We start from the raw sequence: 18,660 nt of genomic DNA on the forward strand, positions 1-18,660 counted from the left end.
TTACTCTCAGGCTGAACAAGTCAAGCACATGCATTCGTGGCTGAGGAAAGTGGAGGCAGGAACGTGCCAGCTCCTCCCCGTCATTTCCAGGTTTAATGAAGTTCAGGCAAAATCGCCACGGGTCACTTTGTGGAACTTCTCTGAGGGAATGGAAAGATTCTGCTAGGAGAATGAACGGGGCAGTTGAGAAGACTTTGAGAACCAGCATCCTGGCTTAGGGGAGGTAAAACACAGGAGCACCCCCCACTCCCTGGGAGGTTCGCGTCTGAGGAAGGACACCCCAGAAGTCGGGAAGCAGTAGGTGCTTCACACTCTCACCCCGTCTTACAGTCCACCCCTGGCAGAGTCTGGGATGTGGAAGGCAGTCGAAGCTCATGTACTTCTGATTCCTGGGCTGGGAGAACTTGGGAAGCCCAGAGGCAGCAGGAGAGGTCCCGACAGACACGTCTTTCACCAGAGTCCACAGCAAACGGGTTCCAATGCCTGAACCTGAGCTCTCTCCCGTCCCCACGCACTCTGCTCAGTCACTCTGGCCTCTGCTGTGCCCCACGCCCTCCGGGGGAGCAGGGTCCCCCCGCAGGCTCTCTCTCCTCTCCCTGGCCCCTGGCCCACACCCGCATGCCCTGCAGTCTCCTCCCTCTCCATTTCCCATGTCACCTGCAGCACCCAGGGGCTCTGTGGGACACAGTGTACCCGGCAGCTGCCCCCACCTGGCCACCCCTGGTTTATTTTACCCCATGAAGCTCATCACCTTCTAATCAACCATGAGCTTTCCTTTTCCCAAAAATGTGGATCGGATCATGATAGATCAAAATCAGCTGGATGAGGAAAATGGGGTGAGATTCCGTGATCAACTGAGCCAGCAAATTATATTTTATCTTCTTTTTCAATTTGTTATATTTTCTAATAATAACGAGGAACAAAACATCCTGAGTCCTTCTGCTGGAACAGGAAGCCAGCGGAGCTGGGGTTGGCGGAAAGCGAGGACACACGTGGGTGGAGGTACCGGTGGAGAAGGGCTTTTCACACCCAGCGCAGCCCTGAGAAATGCACAGAGACTCTGTTGGAGAGACGCTGAGTAGCCCCCCGGACAGAGGCTGTGGATTCCTTTTAGAGATCTTTGCATTTGTAAGATGACCTCCCTGGGGAGAGGATCTTCTGCTGCTCTGAGGAGGATTCCTGGGACGTGGCTCTCTCTCCTGCTCTCTTCTTCCAGCCACTGCCGGTTCCCTGCAGACGCACCTGCTTTGCATTCCACCCTTGCCTGAATGCCAAAGCCAGAGTTCTCACCTCCCCTGGCAGCTGGGGTCCATCCCCAGCCTCCCCAGAGCTCCCCGATGCCTGTCCACCCTAGGGCACTTTTCTTGATTCAATGGACGTGTGTCAACTTCCTCTTCACCTGCGACCTCTCTCTCTCTATTGAAATGCACCCCCTCTTTCCCATGTTTCCATAGCTCTCAAGGCACCTGCCCACCGTGCATCTGTCCCTGCACCCCAACCATGCCCATCTGCACACCTGACTGTTTCAGAAGGTGAATCAAAGAGGATGGTGTATTAACCAGAGAAATAGTCTGTGCTCCCCAAAGAAGCAGAAGCAATCAGATGTGAGAGAGAAGGGGAGAGATTTTAAGGAACTGGCTCAAAACTGTGGTCTGGCCAGTCTGAAGTCTGCAGGGCGAGAGGCTCAGGGAGGAGCTGGCACTGCAGCTCCAGTCCAAAGATGGTCTGTGGGCGGCACTCCCTCTTCCTCAGGGACCCACCCCAGTCTGACTCCTTCTAAGACCTGGCTGCATGGGGTCCCCCTGCATTACAGAGCTCGTAATTACTTTTCTCAGAGTCTAGTGATTTCGGTTTTAATTTCATTTAGAGAGCACCTTCACAGCAACACTTGAACTGACATTAGAGCCAAGCATGTTGGCATGAGCCTGCCGTGCCCGCTACCTGGGAGGCTGAGCAGGAAGAGCTCTTGAACCCTGGAGTTCAAAACCAGCCTGGACCACACAGCAAGACCCCATCTCAAAAATATAAAATAACCTTTGGCCAACATCTGGGTGCCATGTCCTGGCCATGAAATGAACCCGCATGGTGGGGCCAGCAGCCGCAGAACACCCCACCATCAGGTTTGCCCCGTTCTGAGCACTTGGCACGTGCTGCTTCAGTTTGTCCTCACAGTGACCTTGTCTGCCAAGGTGGTCACACTCTAGAGCACACCCACAGCCAAGCACGGCCAGGGTGGTGCTTCTGTAGCAACGCCGTCTTCTTCCTGCAGGACGTACACCTTTAGTCTGGCCATGGACGGGAACTCCAGGAATGACGGGGACGCCAACGGCAGACTAAGTGGGGACTTCCACTCCTCTCCAGCGCCGAGGGGTGTCAGCAGTGCGCTGGCTCTGCAGGTAACAGGACCCCACCCCCATAAAGTCAACTAAGCACAGCACTTTCTATTAACTCACGGCGGACGCGGCTGCTTAGTGTTAACTGTGGATCTGTAGGCAGCCTCCTCTGTGGCCCCACAGCAGACTGGCACGTGGACCAGCAAGGTGCCCTCCCACCAGGGCTGAGCTGCTGGGCCACCCGGGTCTGTCCTCTCTGGGGAGGGTGATGTGACCTCTGTGGCTGAGCAACCTGTCTGCATGTTTCTGTAGGCAGCATCAGACATGGCCCGAGGACACCAGGCTGGGAGGAGACAGGGACAGGGCATGGCCAGGACACTCAATTCTTGCTCCAATTTTCTCATTAACAAGCCAAGTAACCCCCAGAGAAGTCTCCAGCCCTGGAACCTCGGCTTCCCTTCTTTCCAGGCAGGGCTGGGCAAGACAGGAGCCCACGCTATAATGTGGGGGACAGAGTCCGGGGCACATGTGGCCCACCAGGAGTCAGGCTGCACATGTGGGCTCAGGACCAGGCAGCCCCCTCCCAAAGACAAGTGAGTTTCCCTGTAAGCCCCCAGACACTGCCTGGGCTCGGGCCACCGTCTTCCGCCTGAAGCTAGTCTCTCTTACCAGGACCCCCTGGAGAAGCACCTGCAGTGGTCCTTGGGCAGTTACTACATCAGTGGGACGGTCTCTCTGCTCCCACCCGGTGCCACACACAGAATTAGGACCCTTTTCCTGCATCCCTAGCATTTCTGCCCTCATTTTACAAATCTAAAAACAGGGGCTTACAGGAGGAAGGCAGCTTGGTGGGGGCCACAAAGTGTTGACCCCACACTGGACACTGGGAGCCTCACAGAAGAGGGGCATCGAGGGCCTGCCATGGCTAGGCCCCAGCATCCCTAGCAGGCAGCCCGACATCCTTCCCCTAGACCCGCTCAGCACCCCAGAGGCTACTGATGAGCCAGGGGAGCTCAGCCCAAACAGGAATTGAGCCCAGGACACTGGACCCCGAAGGTGACACAGACCTGCTTTAGTCAGAGAGAAGGATGGCCCAACCTGGGCAGCCACTGCCCGGAAGTCAGAGACTTGCTGGTCACTAGTGGACAAGAAGCGGACTCCTGTACTCCGGCTGCCCAGGTGCCAGGAAACCCAGTGCGGGCCGACATGCCACCCACCCACCCACCCACTGTGGGAGTGGACGGCCCTCCCAGACCAGGCCCCTTCCAGAGCAAAGGAGGGCACCTGGGACAGAGGGCTCCCCCAGAGCACGGCCTGCGTTCCAGTTCACTGGGGCTTTAAATGGAAGGAAGGAGCACGCGTCTCCCTGCCAGCGGCCCCTCCTCTGCTCTGATTCCACCTCTTCGGTACAGTGAGGAGAGCTGTGGCCTCCGGTGGAACAGGGTACCTGGGGCAGGTTGAATAAGGCCCGCAGGTGAGAGGCCCTGAGCCCGGACCCTGCAGAAGCGACCTGAAAAGACACAGGGATCCAGTTAAGGACCTTGGCTTGTCCAGTGGCCCTAATGCAGCCACAGCTGTCCTCAAGAGGGATATCAGACGGAGAGCAGAAAGGCTCACAGAGGGAGAGGCCACGGGAAAAGAGGCAGAGACTGTGCGGCCACAAGCCAGGGGACACTGGAGCCACGGGAGCTGGAGGAGGTGAGGAAGGGCCGGCCTCGGAGCCCTTGAGCTGGACTTCTGGCCTCCAGGATGGCAGGAGCTCACTGGCGCTGCTCGGTGCTGCCCGGTTTGTGACGGCTCTGTCTAGAGGCAGGGTGCAGCCCTCTCCATCCTCAGACCCAGAGGCTGCTCTGTCCCCTCCCAGGACCTCCCAAGGCTCCGCGTTTCCAGAGGAGGAGCAGCACAGAGGACAGGACCCCGGGCTGCCCGTCATGTTGCGCTCTCCACCTGTCATCCTGCTGACCTTGGCTTCAGGAGTCACCAAGTCCTGTTATGCCCAGAAGCCCCCAGCCCACTCCAGAGGCAGGCACTGACCCCTCTGTCCTCAGTGGCTCTGTGATGCATCTTCCTGGGTTTGTCCCTCAGCCCCACAGAGACCTGCAGCTCCTGGAGAAGGGTGCACTGCAGCACTGTCCCAGCACTGTCCCAGGCACCTTCCCAAGACACCATGTTGTGACAGTGGCACTGACAGCCTGAGTCCTGGGAGCCAGCTGGCAGCACTATGGGTCCTGGGTTGAGGTGGGACAGCTCTATCCAGCTTTAGAGCAGAGGCCCCCAGAAGCCTGGGCCTGCCACTGGGTGGCGGTTCTCCAGGGTGACGGCTGACCCTCCGTGCCTCCTCAGAGTTCTGGCTTATATATAATAAGGGCTTTGGCTGCCCACAGCTGTCCTGGAGGCCTCTTGCTGGCCTCCTGCTGGCTCGGTCCCCAGAACTCTGCTCTCTGCCCCACCCCCGCACCATCTCCCTTAGAGAAGGTGCTCCTCAAGCTGCCCCCCACCCCTTCAGTTGTTCACAGCACGGGTAGGAGAAGGGTCATCCCCAGCTCCCCTGGCGATAGACCCCCACATGTAGGAGCCCCCTCCAGGGGATAGTGCATCATCATCACTTGAAGGGCCTCCAGTGACTTCAAGAACAGGTGGGACATATCCCTGCAATTGCAAGGCTTAAGGCCACTCAGAGGGCAGTCTGAGCAAGGGAGGAATGTGCCAGAGAGCAGCTGTCCCCAGTACCTGAGACTGCTGGCCACTGCCAAATCCTCTGTCATGCCAAAAAGAAGCAGAATAAAATACAGTCAGCCCTTCATAGCCACAGGTTCTGTACCCACTGATTCAACAAACACGGATTGAGAATATACAGACGAGTTGCATCTTCAGTCAGTCAGTGTTTCATCATTGTGACAAAATCCCCAAAATAAGCAAGTTAAAAACATGAAAGGCTTATTTGAGCTCCTAGTTTCAGGGCATAGTCACCTGGCCCTGTTGCTTTGGGCCTTTGGTGGCAGAGTGCAACAAGGCATGAGCCCAGGGTGGAGGAGCTGCTCCCCTCACGACAGCTAGAGAGCAGGGAGAGAGAAAGGAGCCGGCCCACTACCCCTACAAGAGTGCCTCGGTGACCTGACTTCCTCCACTAAGCCCCTAAAGTTCCCACCAACTGCCAATAGTGCCACCAGCTGGGGACCAAGCTTTTGAACACATGGGCCTTTGGGGATCATTCAAGATCCAAACTACAGCACACCTGCACTGGGCAGTACAGACTGTTTTCTTGTCATCAGTCCCTAAGTAAAACAGTAAAGCCATTATTTACATAGCATTTCTGTTGCCTCGGGGTTATTATGCAACAGAAAGATGATTTCAGGTAGATGGGAGGTGTGCGCAGGCTACACGCAGATACTGTGCCATTTTGTATCGGGGATTGAGTGACCGTGGATTCTGGTATCCGAAGGGGTCTTGCACTCTCCTCCATGGACAGCAAGAGACAGCCGTGCTGATTTCCCGTAGCACTTTCCTGTAACAGAGAACACAGCTACAGGAAGGCAGCAAGGAGGATCGATGGAGGGCTTCTCCCTGGGTGCTCAGGGACAGAGGACACACCTGAGACCAGAGGAGTTGTCCAGCTGCCTTTCAATGTGCCAACACAGGGGCAGTCCTGGAGGGCTCCTGGAAGAGGAGGAGTGTCAGCAGAACAGGAGGTGGCAGCCAATAGATGGATGAGAGATAGAAATACGGTAACAATAGATCACAAAATAGTGATAGGGAGAGAGAGAGATCACAATCTAAGAAGTCTCTGTGGAGGGCTGAGGACTTGGAAGAGACAGGGACGTAGACTTGTTGGGTTATGGGGGGGACCAGACCTGTCTCTTCATCTCCTTCATGAGGCTCTGATGCCCAAGAAGTGAAAAGGTGGGAGGAACTGGGATGTTCCCAGTCCTTGTTCACTGTGAGGGCTCTGGCAAGTGGGCAGAGCTGGCGACCAGCACGGGACAAGGCTTCCCCTCAGGCCAGCCGCCAGGACCTGGAGGGACACTGTCCGACAAGGCTGATTGGTCACTTGGGTTCCGTTTCCTCCCACCGCCAGGCCATGATCTCCAGGAGGAGTGTGCTGGTGGTGCGGCACGGGGAGAGAGTGGACCAGATCTTCGGGAAGTCGTGGCTGCAGCAGTGTACCACTGCAGACGGTAGGTCCAGTCCAGGGGGTCTGCAGGCAGGATGACCAATGAGGGCCCCGTCTCACTTTCTTTAGTTGTGCCCTTTAGAGTGGCCATGCCACTGTGGCTGCAGGAATGTGCCAGCACCAGAGAGCTCCGGGGTCACTTGGAGCACACTCATCAGTGGTGACACCATCTGCACAGATGATGGAGCATATTGATAGAAGATGGCCCTGGCACTTGTTGGACACGAGTCTGAGCCGGGCGCTGGGCTCCAGCACTAGTTCAGTGGCACTAACACAAATCTCACTTCCCCTCTTTACTGAGGAGGAGGTAAGCTGTATGCTTCTCCTCATGTAGCTGTTGCCAATGGTGCCAGGATTCGCACCCTGACTGACAGATCTTAGAGCTCACGGTCGAACTCAGAATGTACTATGCAGCCCCTGAGTGGGGAGAGTGTCTGGACACACCCGACTTTCTAGTCCTGCCCTCAAGTCACTGAGTAGCACCCAGTGCAGATCACCAGAGCCAGGTGCACCCTGTCCTGCAAGCTGTAAGATACACTTAACGCTGTGGAGCGGGTCACATTGCACCTAATTAATTAATGCCACATCAGTCATGGAGACCCTGCTTCTCTCTCGGGATCTTCACTGTGTGACTCTTCTTGGGGCTTCTGGGAGGGCAGAGAGGGTCACGGTTCCTGGGGCTGCAACCTCAGTGCTATGCAAAGCACGGCAAAGCTGCCTTTGCTCCTCAAGTGGAATCCGCCTCTCAGAGCGAGTGGGAAAAGCAACAGCTGAGGATGATTTAAATAAGAGCCTTCCTGGCAATGCGGCCTCTCGGGACACGTCTACTCCGACGTCCCACGTTCTTTCGTTTTGCCTTAGGAAAATACCACAGGCCTGACCTGAACTTCCCTCGAAGTCTGCCTCGACGGAGCAGTGGCATCAAAGACTTTGAAAACGACCCTCCGTTGTCATCCTGTGGAATTTTCCAATCCAGACTAGCAGGTGTGTTTGAGGCCACTGGGAAGGAGCAGCTGATAGTCACAGGGTGGCCATCGAAGCTACAGGGAGTGGCCCTTCAGTGTGCAGTGTAATGTCAGTATCAGCATTTGCCCACTCTGCTGCAGGGAGGCTGGGCGCAGAGAGGTGAGGCATCTCACCCAGTGTCACCCCCTAAGGTGCCAAATCCTGGCATGCTCAAGTCCCTAAGGTGAAATGGTGTGGTGTTTGCATAGAATCTGTGCACACCTTCCCATATACTCCAATCCTCTCCAGGTGACACGATGCCTGATACAATGTAAATGCTATGTAAACAGACTCTGTTGTTTAAGGAACAACAAGAAAAACGTCTGTACATGTTCTACACAGATGCAGTCTTTTTTCCAATATTTTTGTTCCACACTTGGTTGGGCCTTTGGATGCAGATGCAACAGGTAAGGGAGGCCAATGCTCTCCATAAACACCCTATGTCCACATAAGGCTGTATCTGAGGTACCTGGGGTTCACCCGGCACATCTCTTTGGGGCACACAATTCATTCCATGGCAGGCTCCTTGGTGCCCACCGGCCTTGGCCCTGTGCAGGGCTTGCACAGTAGGAACCCCTTCTTTCCCAAGAGTGGGACTTCCCACAGTGCAGGAAAGGTGGCTGGTCTAGAGGCTTGTCCCACAGTGAGCCCCCAGGGCCTCAAGTTTGCTGTTACTGCAGAACAGCTTAAAGCACAGCCCACATGTGTGCACCCAGGTGGGCGGGGATGATCTTGCCAAGTCTCAAAGCCAGACACCGGAGGGTCCGCAGGACGGAGCGCCCACTGGAGCTCAGGTCCCCATCCAGACTCCAGCTGAAGGCTGATCCTCTCGGTTGTGGGACTGAGGTCCTCTCCTCACGGGCTGTTGACCAGGGAGGGACTGCTCTGCTCACACTCCTGGCCGTGGGGCCCCTCTTGCAAGACAGAAATGGAGAATTTCTCACATGCCAAACCCCTCTCACTTCAAACCTCTGACTTCTGTGACTGGCTGGGGGAATCTCTGCTTGTGATGTGCTCACCTGGCTCCGTCAGGTCCCCTGGGTGTCTCCTGGTCACAGGAGCAGGGATTGATGGTCACAGTCACACCCAGGAAGATCACGCAAGGTGTCCCAGAACCTCCTAGGACCCTGCCTGCCTCAGGCGGAGCCGCCACCTAAGCTGCTAGCTGATTCCTGGGCTAGAATCGTGAAGGGCGTTTTCCAACTGCTGTCTTCCAGGAGGCGCGCTGATGGACAGTGGCGTCAGACTCACCGCCGTCTTCACCTCCCCAGCCCTCCGCTGTGTGCAGACAGCCAAACACATCCTGGAAGGTGGGTGAGAATCTCAGCAGGCTTTGTGTGTGGCCTTGACTGTTCTCCACGGGGAGGGGAGGGAGCAGAGGTACAATGGGATGGTGGGCCTGAGTGGCCAGACAAAAGCAAAGGCCGTGATGGACCAGCTGCCCCAGGCCAGCAGCCGCTGAGGCACTGCTGCTTCTGCAATCCAGGACTGTGGGCAGTAGGAGCTGGGTGACGAGCACCCGGCCCGTCCTGCTGCTCACCCAGGCCCCTTTCTGCCAGGTCGAAGGAAACACCTGGAAAGGGGCATTCAAAACCTAGGGATCTGGGAACTGCTGTGGTCCCTTCTAAGCTGCCCACGGGGGCTGTCCTGCGTGCTTCTGGGCAGAGTGTGCCAGGAAGCCTTTGGTGGGCCCTTCTGCAGCTTCTACACAGGAAGAATTTCCTGCCCAGAGATGGCAGCCCATTAGGAGGCCTGGGTTCTGCTCCCCAGTCTGCATCCCGCCTGCTCCTCCCTGGGTGGGAGGAGGGATGTGACCTAGTTCCCCAGGCAGGGACTGGTGCGCCAGGACACAGGGGCAGGAGGGAGGCAAGGCACAGACTGGCAGGCGGGCCCACGTGGGGGAAGGGCTTGCTCCAAGTCTCAGAAACACAGGAAGTCAGGTCACCATGGACAGCAAGCCAGGGGAGGGACCGTCAGAAGCTTGCAGAGCTGTCAGGGAGTGGGGCCACACATGGGCTGGGATAGCAGAATGACCGGGGCAGCACAGTTGCGGGCATGAGTTTCCATGGAGCATTGGGTGGGCCCGGGGTCCTCTCCAGCTGGAGCTAACAAAGGCTGGGGTGACAGTGAGGGCAAGGCAGTGAGGGAGTGTGGATCGGGGACAGTGTGTGCAGGGTGATGAGACTGTGGGGTCCAGGCGGGCTCCGGCAGGGAGACGGGGCTGGGCAGGTGGGTGGAAGGAGAAGGGCAGGGAGCTCACGGGAACCAAGTCCTGGGGGAGCGAGGGAGCAGCAGGAGACTGCGCCTACAGGGTGTCCAAGGCAGGAGCGGTGACTGCGTGCGGATGGTCGGGAGGAGCTGTCGGAAGGATGATGGGTGGACTGGACAGGTGCACCAGCCCCACTCCTGTGCCTTCTCCCCCTCCCGTCCTGTGTGGGCAGCTCTGCGGGGACCATCCAGGTCAAGATGCATGGTCAGAAGTCCCAGCCAGGGGAGGCTGACCACTTTCAGAACCAGCTTGGACCCCTGGCACCATCCACCCCTTCCCAGGCTCTCATGGACTATTTTGTGACCCTGAGAAGCCTCCGTCTGCCTCCCACTTGGGAACCCTCCCTGCTCCCTTGTCATCCCACCCCCTAGTGACATTGGACCTCGAGCCCCCACTCGGTGTTTCAGGTCTCTGAGATAGAAATGCAGGTACCTCAGCTGGTGCGGGGGTTCCAATGTGACTGCAGGGCGCCTCTCCCTCGGGTTCTCAGCTAATGGTGCTGAGTAGGATAAAAGGACCAAGTCAGCCTTTTACGTCAAACCTGGGCAGCGCCCAGTAGTCCCCAGTGCCTGAGTGGCCTGATGCACGGCATGGCTGCACCCAGGGTGGAACAGGCCTGCCAAGGCCCCTTGTCCCTCCCCACCAACACGTGTGCAGACTCTTGCACACAGAGCACACGTGTCCACACCACACACGGACACACAGCACACACACACACACAACCCCACACACATGAGCACATACACATGTGCGCACACACCTCGGAGTCCCCTTCAGCAGCTGAGCATGGACTACAGTACTGGGCAACAGCTAGGAAGAGACCAGCTGCTTTTTCAGAGAAATGACCCAACCAGGTGGTAAGGGCCCCACGGTGGTGGACTCTCCTGGTTTCTCTCACCACCCACCCAGAAGGGAAGGAGAAAAGGCCACTCAGTGCCGCCCTCTGCTGGAGGGACAGGGCAGCAGAAGTACCACCAACGCCAGTTCGTTCAATGCCCGCACAATCGCTTCTAGGCCACATTTGTTGCAGCTTTCAGGTTGGGGTGACCCTGAATGACGATGACGGAATAAAGCAAAACACATAGGAAATAACACATCCCGGGTTGTCTAGGACAGTGTGCTTATTATCGACCCAACGGTGACAGTAAGAGGGAACAAAGCAAGGAACAGGCAGCGTGTGATACAAGGTGACAGCTTGGCCTCAGTTTCCCTCTCTGTCCCTGCTCCAAGCCTCTCACTTCCTCCCATTTATAGAGCCTCGTTTGTGGTTGCCTAAGATGCAATTTTCCACCGTCTTTCAAAACTGGTTTAACTTCCACTCTGCAGGCGCCCCCCGGGAGAGCTGGTGTGAGACGCCCAGGGTCTGTGTCCCGCCAGACGCCCCCGGCCTGGCGCCTGGGCTTTTGTGGCCCACCCTCAGGCCCTTCTCTGGTGGTGACCTGGCCCTCCCCTTCCCTCCCAACCTCCCATCACAGCAACAGCGTATGAACAGAAGCATAAAAACATTCTTTTGTCCAGTCTTCATGGGCAAAAAACACTGAGCACTTTAAAAATCTTTTCGTAATTTTGTCCATTTTGTCACTTATGTTTCCATATTATGAGCATATTATTCCATATTTTGTGGATATTCTTTTGACTTCTGTTACTTGGGTCTCTGGCATGAACAACAAAAAGTTCTCAAAACTGTTATTGGACAATGACAATGTCTGTATCTTTAACGTGATCTTTGGCTTCTACTCTAGTCACAGAAGATTCCCATTGTTACGGCTGTTAAAGGACACAGGCTTATAAATCCTGTGTTAGCTCAGAAAACAAGCAAACCCAATCCTCCCCATAAATCCCAAACACGATCCACCTGTTTTCCAGGCAGATCCAAACATGCTAACTTTACGTCAATTCCACGTCCATGAGTGTCCAGATGGGCCATTAGCCAAAGGTGTCCCACAGCGCAGTGGCCCAGGAGGCGTCCTCCACAGGGGAGCTGCTGGCCAGGCGCTGGAAGCTCCCAGAAACTCCTCCTGTGATGTCCTTAACAATGACCAGGGAGGACGCAGGAGGCTTGGTCCAACCCCTTCCTAAAAGTGCCTGGCGTGGGAACCTGTCCCGTGAATCTGGACACATTTTGGAACTAGTTTAATTTCCAACACTTGCACTTAATGACACTTTTCCCATTTCAAATAAAAGCAGTAAGTCTTTTATCCCCCCTGCAAAAAGGGACGGCCTTCCTAGACAGATCTTTTAGTCAAGACATAAAAGGTGAGTTGCAAGGAGTCAGAACATTCCAGAGACAGTTCCTTTCTGTCCTTCACCACTTGCCCAGTCGGGGCCACGTGTCCATCAGGACAGTGCCTCGTCACTGACATTCTCCAGAGGGGCCACATCCTTCCTACTGACGGCTGGACCAGCAGAGTCCTCACTGCACCCTCCTGACCTCCACCAGAGGGTGAGGCCTGCCATGGTGGCTTAGCTATAAGTCCTCCTGGGGTCCAGTCGAGCCTGCAGCCTTTGAGGTAGGCTGTCCCTTCCTCACCCCTCTGGTACCTCTATCACCTGGCAGTTTGGGTTTCAGAAACAGCACAACTGAGTTAATCACAGAACAATATTCACCAAGAAAAAGAATCACATCTTTGAAAGGTATTTTTAGATTTGCATGAAAGTCAGCTCCAGTGGGGGAGAGACCTATCTACTCAGGCCAAAGTGGACGCTGCCCAGGACAAACACTTATTCTCTGTTGAATCCAGAACTCAAACTGGAGAAAAAAATGAAGATAAGAGTGGAGCCCGGGATCTTCGAGTGGATGAAATGGGAGGCCAGCAAGAGCACCCCGGCCTTCATGACCCGGCAAGAGCTGAAGGAGGCGAGCTTCAACGTCGACCCCGACTACAGGTGGGCCCTCCCCAGGCTCTCTGCTCCTCTTTCCCCAGCTCTTGTTAAAGAGTTGTCAGGACCCTGGTGAAAGAAGGCAAGGGAGACCATGCTCAAGAGGGACCTTTGTGGTGGCGCTGTGCAGTGGGGGAGAGGGGTGGGGCCCAGCTCTGAGCACGGCCAGGGCCGGCGGGGATCTGTGGCCCAGGAGCAGGTGGGCAGTGGTGGAAAGCGGCTGAGCCTGCCTGCCAAGACTCCTGGTGAGGTCAAGCCAGGGTGATCAGATGGCTCCTGAGGGGCCAAGGTAGAGGAATCTGGTCAGACATGGACGGTGGTCTTACAATGCAGATGCCCAAAGGTCAGGGCCTCGCAGGGGAGGCATCGGGAGGCGCCTGACCTGAGTCTGATGGAGGGGAACATACTGTTCCTTCCCTCCCAAGCCCAAGAGCTGAGCAGAACCGGGTTCAGTAAGAACACAGCCCTGCCAGTGCCATCTTCTGTTGACTGTAGGCCCCTGAGCCCTGCCAGGCAGGGCCACGAGGAGAGCGTTCTCCTCCCCAGCCGGCCCAGCACACACCCCGAGTCCCTGCGAAGGAGCCCGCAGGGTAGCCAGACCCTCCTCCTCCTTCCAGGCCTGCCTTTCCCCTCTGCTCCCTCCTGCCTGCTGAGAGCTACGAGGAGTACGTCAACAGGTGTGCGGTGAGCGTGCACCAGATCCTCAGCGCCTGCCCCCAGGACGGTGAGTCCTCCGCCTTCCGTGGGAGCAGCCTCGGGGGGCTCCCTCTGCGGTGGAAACGGGCGACTCCTAGATTACTAGCACCCCAACTCCCCCACTCCCGTCCTCCAGCCCGCAGAGCACCCACCCCCACCGCCGCAGTAACGGGGACCTAGAGGGGACCCTGATGCTGGGGCCGGGAGCTGACGGACCCGGGCCAGCACCCATGTCCAAAGAACTCAGGTCAGCTTCTAGGGACCAGGAAGCCAGGGAACTGCCGGGCAGGTGGGTGTGTGGGCCACAGCCCACTCCCCGCAGCTGGGGCACTCACGTCACTGAGGGAGACCCACTCAGCCCGGGAACTCTGGATGCCCTCCAGACACTCGAGTCCTTACAGTGATAAACTGGCTGATCACTTAAAGCACCCCATCTGGTCAGTCCTGGACAGCATATCTCACCTGTGGTTGACTGTCCCAGGCAGCCAACCCCCGGAGGGTGGTGGCTCAGATCACCCCACTCCATCCTGCAGTTGGTGCACAGGTGCTGTGCCTCCAGACCCTCTGCAGAGGGGTGATGCCCACTGGAAAAGATGGCACCCAGGGGAGGCGGAATAGTGAGTGCGGTTGAGCTACGGTCAGCCACACAGCTACTGGGAGGACACTCGTCCAAGAAGGTGCTCTGCGCCTGCTCTGACCGTGAGGTGTCTTTTTTCCACAGCGGGCATCATTCTAATTGTGAGCCATGGCTCTGCGCTGGACTCCTGCACCCGGCCCCTCCTGGGGCTGCCACCCCGAGACTGTGGGGACTTCGCCCAGCTGGTGAGGAAGGTAAGTGCCTGTTCTCAACTGTGTGGGCCACTAAGTCCAGCAGCCAGAAGGCACAGGCTGTCACACTCCCTTCTCTGGGTAACAGGACCCACATGCCTCTGAGAAGGTGCCACCTCTCCTGTGCAGAGAGCAACCTTGGCTGGGGTGACGGACAGGCCTGTTGTCCTTATCACTGTCATTGAGACTTGAGATCGTTGCTGCCAAGAGTGTGAAGAACAAGAAGCGGGATTTTAAAATTTCGGTTCCTGCTCTAATTCCTCGCCACTTGTAGAAGACACAGCCCAGTAAGGGCTGAGCCATCTGGAGCAGGAGAGACGACTGTGGGCCCACTGCAGACCAGGGAGGGAGCACTGGGGGACCAGAAGGACCTTCCCCCACTTGTCTCCAGACTCACCAGCTGCAGAAGGAACGTGAGCTGTGGTAGCTACCTTGTGCCCCCCTGCTGGGACAGATGGTGTCAATTCCTAATGACAATCAGGAGACAGAGGTGTAGAGGACAATGGTAGTTTGAGCGACCTTGCTGAACATCACGCAGCAAGCAGACAAGAGGAGTCGCAGGGGACAAGCTCAGGACTCCTGCTTCCTGGTTGAGCTGCTCAGGGCTGGACCTGCCCAGTGGCCTTTACCTTTTTATCAAGTAAATCAGAAGTATGGCTCCTACTTGTGATAGAAGGCGGGTCCCTGCCCTCGGTTCCTTCACACAAAACAGCCATGAGACTATGCTGGCCACAGTGGTCACACTTGTTTGCATGGGCGGGAAGGTGTCAATCAGTCCTTAAAGGGCCAGGCACTGCAGAGCAGCCAGGCGCTCAGGCCCAGCACACCAAGACCTGCGCCTGCCTGCTCCGAGTACATGGCCTTTGGAGCCCATTCCCTGCCAGGGAAGCACAGAGCCCCCCCAGGTCAGGGGTCCACACTGTGGGGAGCCTTCCAGGCTGTGGGACATCACTCAGGCCTCAGACACCTGAAGATCCCCTCTCTGTCCCCTCCTCCTCTAGACCCAAGCAAAAATGTGTTTCCAAGGCAGTGTCCCAAGATGGAGTTTCCCAGCGAAGGCCCAGGTATTCCAGAGCCGCCAGGTTCCTGGGTGACAGCTGACCGTTATCCAGATTTGACAGCTCAGCACCACCCCTCCCAGGCCACCTGGGAGACGTCCCTAGAGGTTTTCCTGGGGCATCCTCCAGGGCAGCCCTGGTGCCCCCCGAATGTTACTCTTGCTCCTGCAGATGTCAGTGTGCCTCCTGCCACCTGCTCTCAGGCCCCCCTCCTCTCCCTGCCCCCTTCCTGCAGCCACACGCTCACACAAGCCCCGGCCCGGGCTCCTCTTTGTCCCTGTAGCCAACAAGGGTGACAGCACTGCACACCAGACAGTCTCGGAACTGCAAGTTGACACCGTTCCAAAACCCACTCGTCCTTGTGGCCAAAGGTCCTGCCCACTCGCAGGACCCTTGGCCCGTCCTGAACTCCCAGGGCTTTCCTATGCTGGCCATCTGGCATCCACCCCAGCACCCCCCAAGATAAGCCAGACTTGCCCAGGCTCCTCAGAACTTCATCAAGGGGCTTTGCCAAAGGACGGGCCTTCAAATAAGGGGCAGCTGCAAACAGAACACCCAAGACCTTCCTGTTGCCCACTCAGGACCTTCCTGTTGCCCACCCCCACCCCCACCCCTTAAGCCAGGGAGAGGCTCACTCCTGAGTCCACACCAGCCTCCACTTAGATCCCCCTGCCTCAGGGGATTTTTGCAAAATTTTGTCTGATCAAAGAATTTCTAGGTATTAGAAAGAGAAAGGAAATGAAGAAAAACAAAACATGCGACAAACGTAAAGCCTGTCACAGGGCCCTGTCCACCCAGCACGTTCGTTCCTCAAGGAACTGTGCCGGGAGCTCCTCTGGCGCTTTTCCCTGAGCCTGGAAACCCCACGTGCCCCTTTTTCTGCTGCTGTGGGAAACATCAGCCACTCCCTGGGGGGCCAACCAGGGCTCCCAAGGCACTGCGGACATTTGGACCCACACTTCTCAGGTCCCCTGCATTCCAGGGTGCTCAGTAGCATCTTGACCCCAGGCGTCCCTGGGGGGGTCAGTCGGCCTCAGGTGAGGACTGCCCTGGCAGACGCCGCACTGGTCTAAGGCAGCGGGGACCTTGGTGGCCCTCCACAGCCCAGGAGTGCCTGTCAAGACCAGCCCAGAACTGGCAGGCAGGTATCAAATGTTAACACGGAGCGCAACCTGTGTTCCAGATCCCCTCCCTGGGAATGTGCTTCTGTGAAGAGAATAAAGCGGAGGGAAAGTGGGAGCTGGCCACCCCGCCCGTGAAGACGCTGACGCACGGGGCCAACTCGGCCTTCGACTGGAGGAACTGGATCCCGGGCCCCGGAGCCCAGTGAGGCGGTCCACCAGGAAGGGGCCTGCGGGCTGCAGACTGTGTGATCCTGCCACCACAAAGGTGCCTGAGCCTCGCCGGAGGTGACTCGCGAAGCACAACATGCACTTTTATATTCCAGAATTCTCGCCGCTTGCTTTCACCTTGCCACAGCCATCCTCCATCAGGGCACAGAGCAGCCAGCCAGGTTAGGATGTCACACTACAGCGCACATACCCAGACCTGCTACAGGGACGTCAGAGCTGCTGGGGTGGAGGGAGGGGGACCAGGCATCCCATGTCCAGAAATCACAGGCCACACACAGGCACACACACACACACGCTCAAGCACACGCACGCACATGCACGCACACACACACGCATGCAGGCACACATGCACACACATACGCACACACACACGCACATGCACACTTTATCTTAGGTGCTCTTCGAGGTCAAGCTCCCACCATTTTCCTTCATCTAGTCCCACCACTGTCCATGTGCACTCCAGCTAAAGAGGTCTAAGTGTCAATCAAGCAGGGAATTGTCCACCTGGTCAAGGTGGGGACTGACCCTGGGTGCCAGCACCTTCCCTGTCAGTTTTCTGTGGCCGCTGCAACAAATGACCCCGACACAGCAGTGGCTGGAAGCAACACCGACTTTTACCACACACTTATTCTCTTACAGTTCTGGAGGTCAGAACTTCTAGAAAGGGTTGGTACCTGCGCTCCCTCGGGGGACTCAGGCGGGTCACATCTCCTGCCTCCTCCAGCGACTGGAGGTGCCTGCACATCCTGGCACAGGGGCCTCCTCCATCTCCAAGGCCAGCAGCACAGCACCCCCCAATCTCTGCCACCTGGCCTCTGCCTCTGCACCTCCTCCTCCCTCTCACAGGGACCCTGTGATGGCCCTGAGCCCTCCTAACAATCCTGGGCTCGCTCTCATCTCAAGGTCTTTAACCCCACGTTTTACCATGGAAGGCCACCTGCTCACAGTCCCAGGAATTAGGATGTGTGCATCTCCGGGGTCTCCACCTGCCAGGCCCTGTCCTTCAGAGCACATCAGGCTGCTATACGAGGGCCTCAAGTGAGGAGTCGAGGCCCCTCTTCCTGCGTTTCCCGTTTCTCTCGCTCTGATCATGTGCAGAGAGGGTGGGGCTTTGCAGAGCAGGAGAGCAGGTTCTTTCTCTTGCGGAATCAAGAGGAGGGCCCCAGCAGAGGGAAGCCTTCTCCGTGGTGGCATGAGCCCTACGGTGGCTTTGCCTTTGAAGAAGATGGTCATCAGAGGATGGGGTGTCCCCATCAGTGTCCTCCCACTCCCACACCTGTCCCCACAGCCCATGCACAGTGTCCCTAAACTGCAGACAACACTCCCACCGTGATGACGTCAAAATCAAATTTGCTCTTCCCCAGAGGCCCTTTCATGGCTGCTGGGTGATCTGCTCCGGCCCTTTACAGAATGAACAGCCGCGTGGGAAGTGCCCGTGTGCCCCTTCCACCTTCCCCTGCATCGCCCAGGCAAGCCAGGAGCGAATAATACAGGGCACTTGGTAAATACAGATGGCAAATGCCCCCGCAGTCGGAGCCCCACACCCTGCTCGGGGCCTCGCTGTTCCGTCAGGCGCTCTGCTGAGGGAACCCGACGCCTGTTGGCCCCGTTTTGTTTGACTAATGACTTATTTTTTCTGCATCCAAACATAAGGACGTCTGGGGATGCCATGGCAGCAGAGAGCAAGGCCCAAGTGCAGCCCTCTGTGGTGCACCCAGGTCTACTCTGCAGCCTCGCAGGTGCCCAGCAGGTCCTGGCAGGAAACAGTGGGCTCCCTGTGAGGGCAGGCAGGGGACCCTCCTGCTGGGAAGCCATCCTGCCCCAGCTCTGGGACAGCTCTCCTCCCTCCAGCAGGGTGTGGAGGACAGCTGCCGTCCCGGGGGGCCTTTCCTGGACCTGCTGCCACACCCACCAGCCGCGACACAGGCACAGGGCACATCAAGTGGGCACAGTAAGCCGCAGTCCCAGCACAGGCTGGCCTGTACTGTGTCCCTGGACTCATCTCCAGGGTGAGGCTTAGGGTTCCCGGTCCCTGTCTGGTTCCAGGGATGATCCTGGGGTGGGTGCT

General features: G+C 57.2%; 1 protein-coding gene across 3 annotated transcripts in view; it reads left to right on the forward strand.

Annotated features, from left to right (window-relative positions):
• The window catches only part of Ubash3a (ubiquitin associated and SH3 domain containing A), a 32,330-nt gene extending 14,144 nt beyond the window's left edge, over positions 1-18,186 (forward strand). For 2 of the 3 annotated variants that reach the window (XM_046439113.2, XM_046439112.2), the window contains exons 7-14: positions 2,270-2,396; positions 6,409-6,508; positions 7,366-7,488; positions 8,727-8,819; positions 12,520-12,664; positions 13,276-13,382; positions 14,076-14,185; positions 16,424-18,186. In XM_046439113.2, the coding sequence (XP_046295069.1) occupies positions 2,270-2,396; positions 6,409-6,508; positions 7,366-7,488; positions 8,727-8,819; positions 12,520-12,664; positions 13,276-13,382; positions 14,076-14,185; positions 16,424-16,570 (952 nt within the window). In that variant the 3' untranslated portion in view covers positions 16,571-18,186. The remainder of the gene's footprint in view (positions 1-2,269; positions 2,397-6,408; positions 6,509-7,365; positions 7,489-8,726; positions 8,820-12,519; positions 12,665-13,275; positions 13,383-14,075; positions 14,186-16,423) is intronic. The other variant, XM_046439114.2, reaches the window with a different exon arrangement.
• The last annotated feature ends 474 nt before the right edge of the window (positions 18,187-18,660 follow it).

This window comes from Marmota monax, unplaced genomic scaffold, assembly GCF_021218885.2.
Source record: "Marmota monax isolate L192 unplaced genomic scaffold, Marmota_monax_Labrador192_F-V1.1 WCK01_AAM20220418_F8-fsc00125, whole genome shotgun sequence".
NCBI lineage: Eukaryota > Metazoa > Chordata > Mammalia > Rodentia > Sciuridae > Marmota > Marmota monax.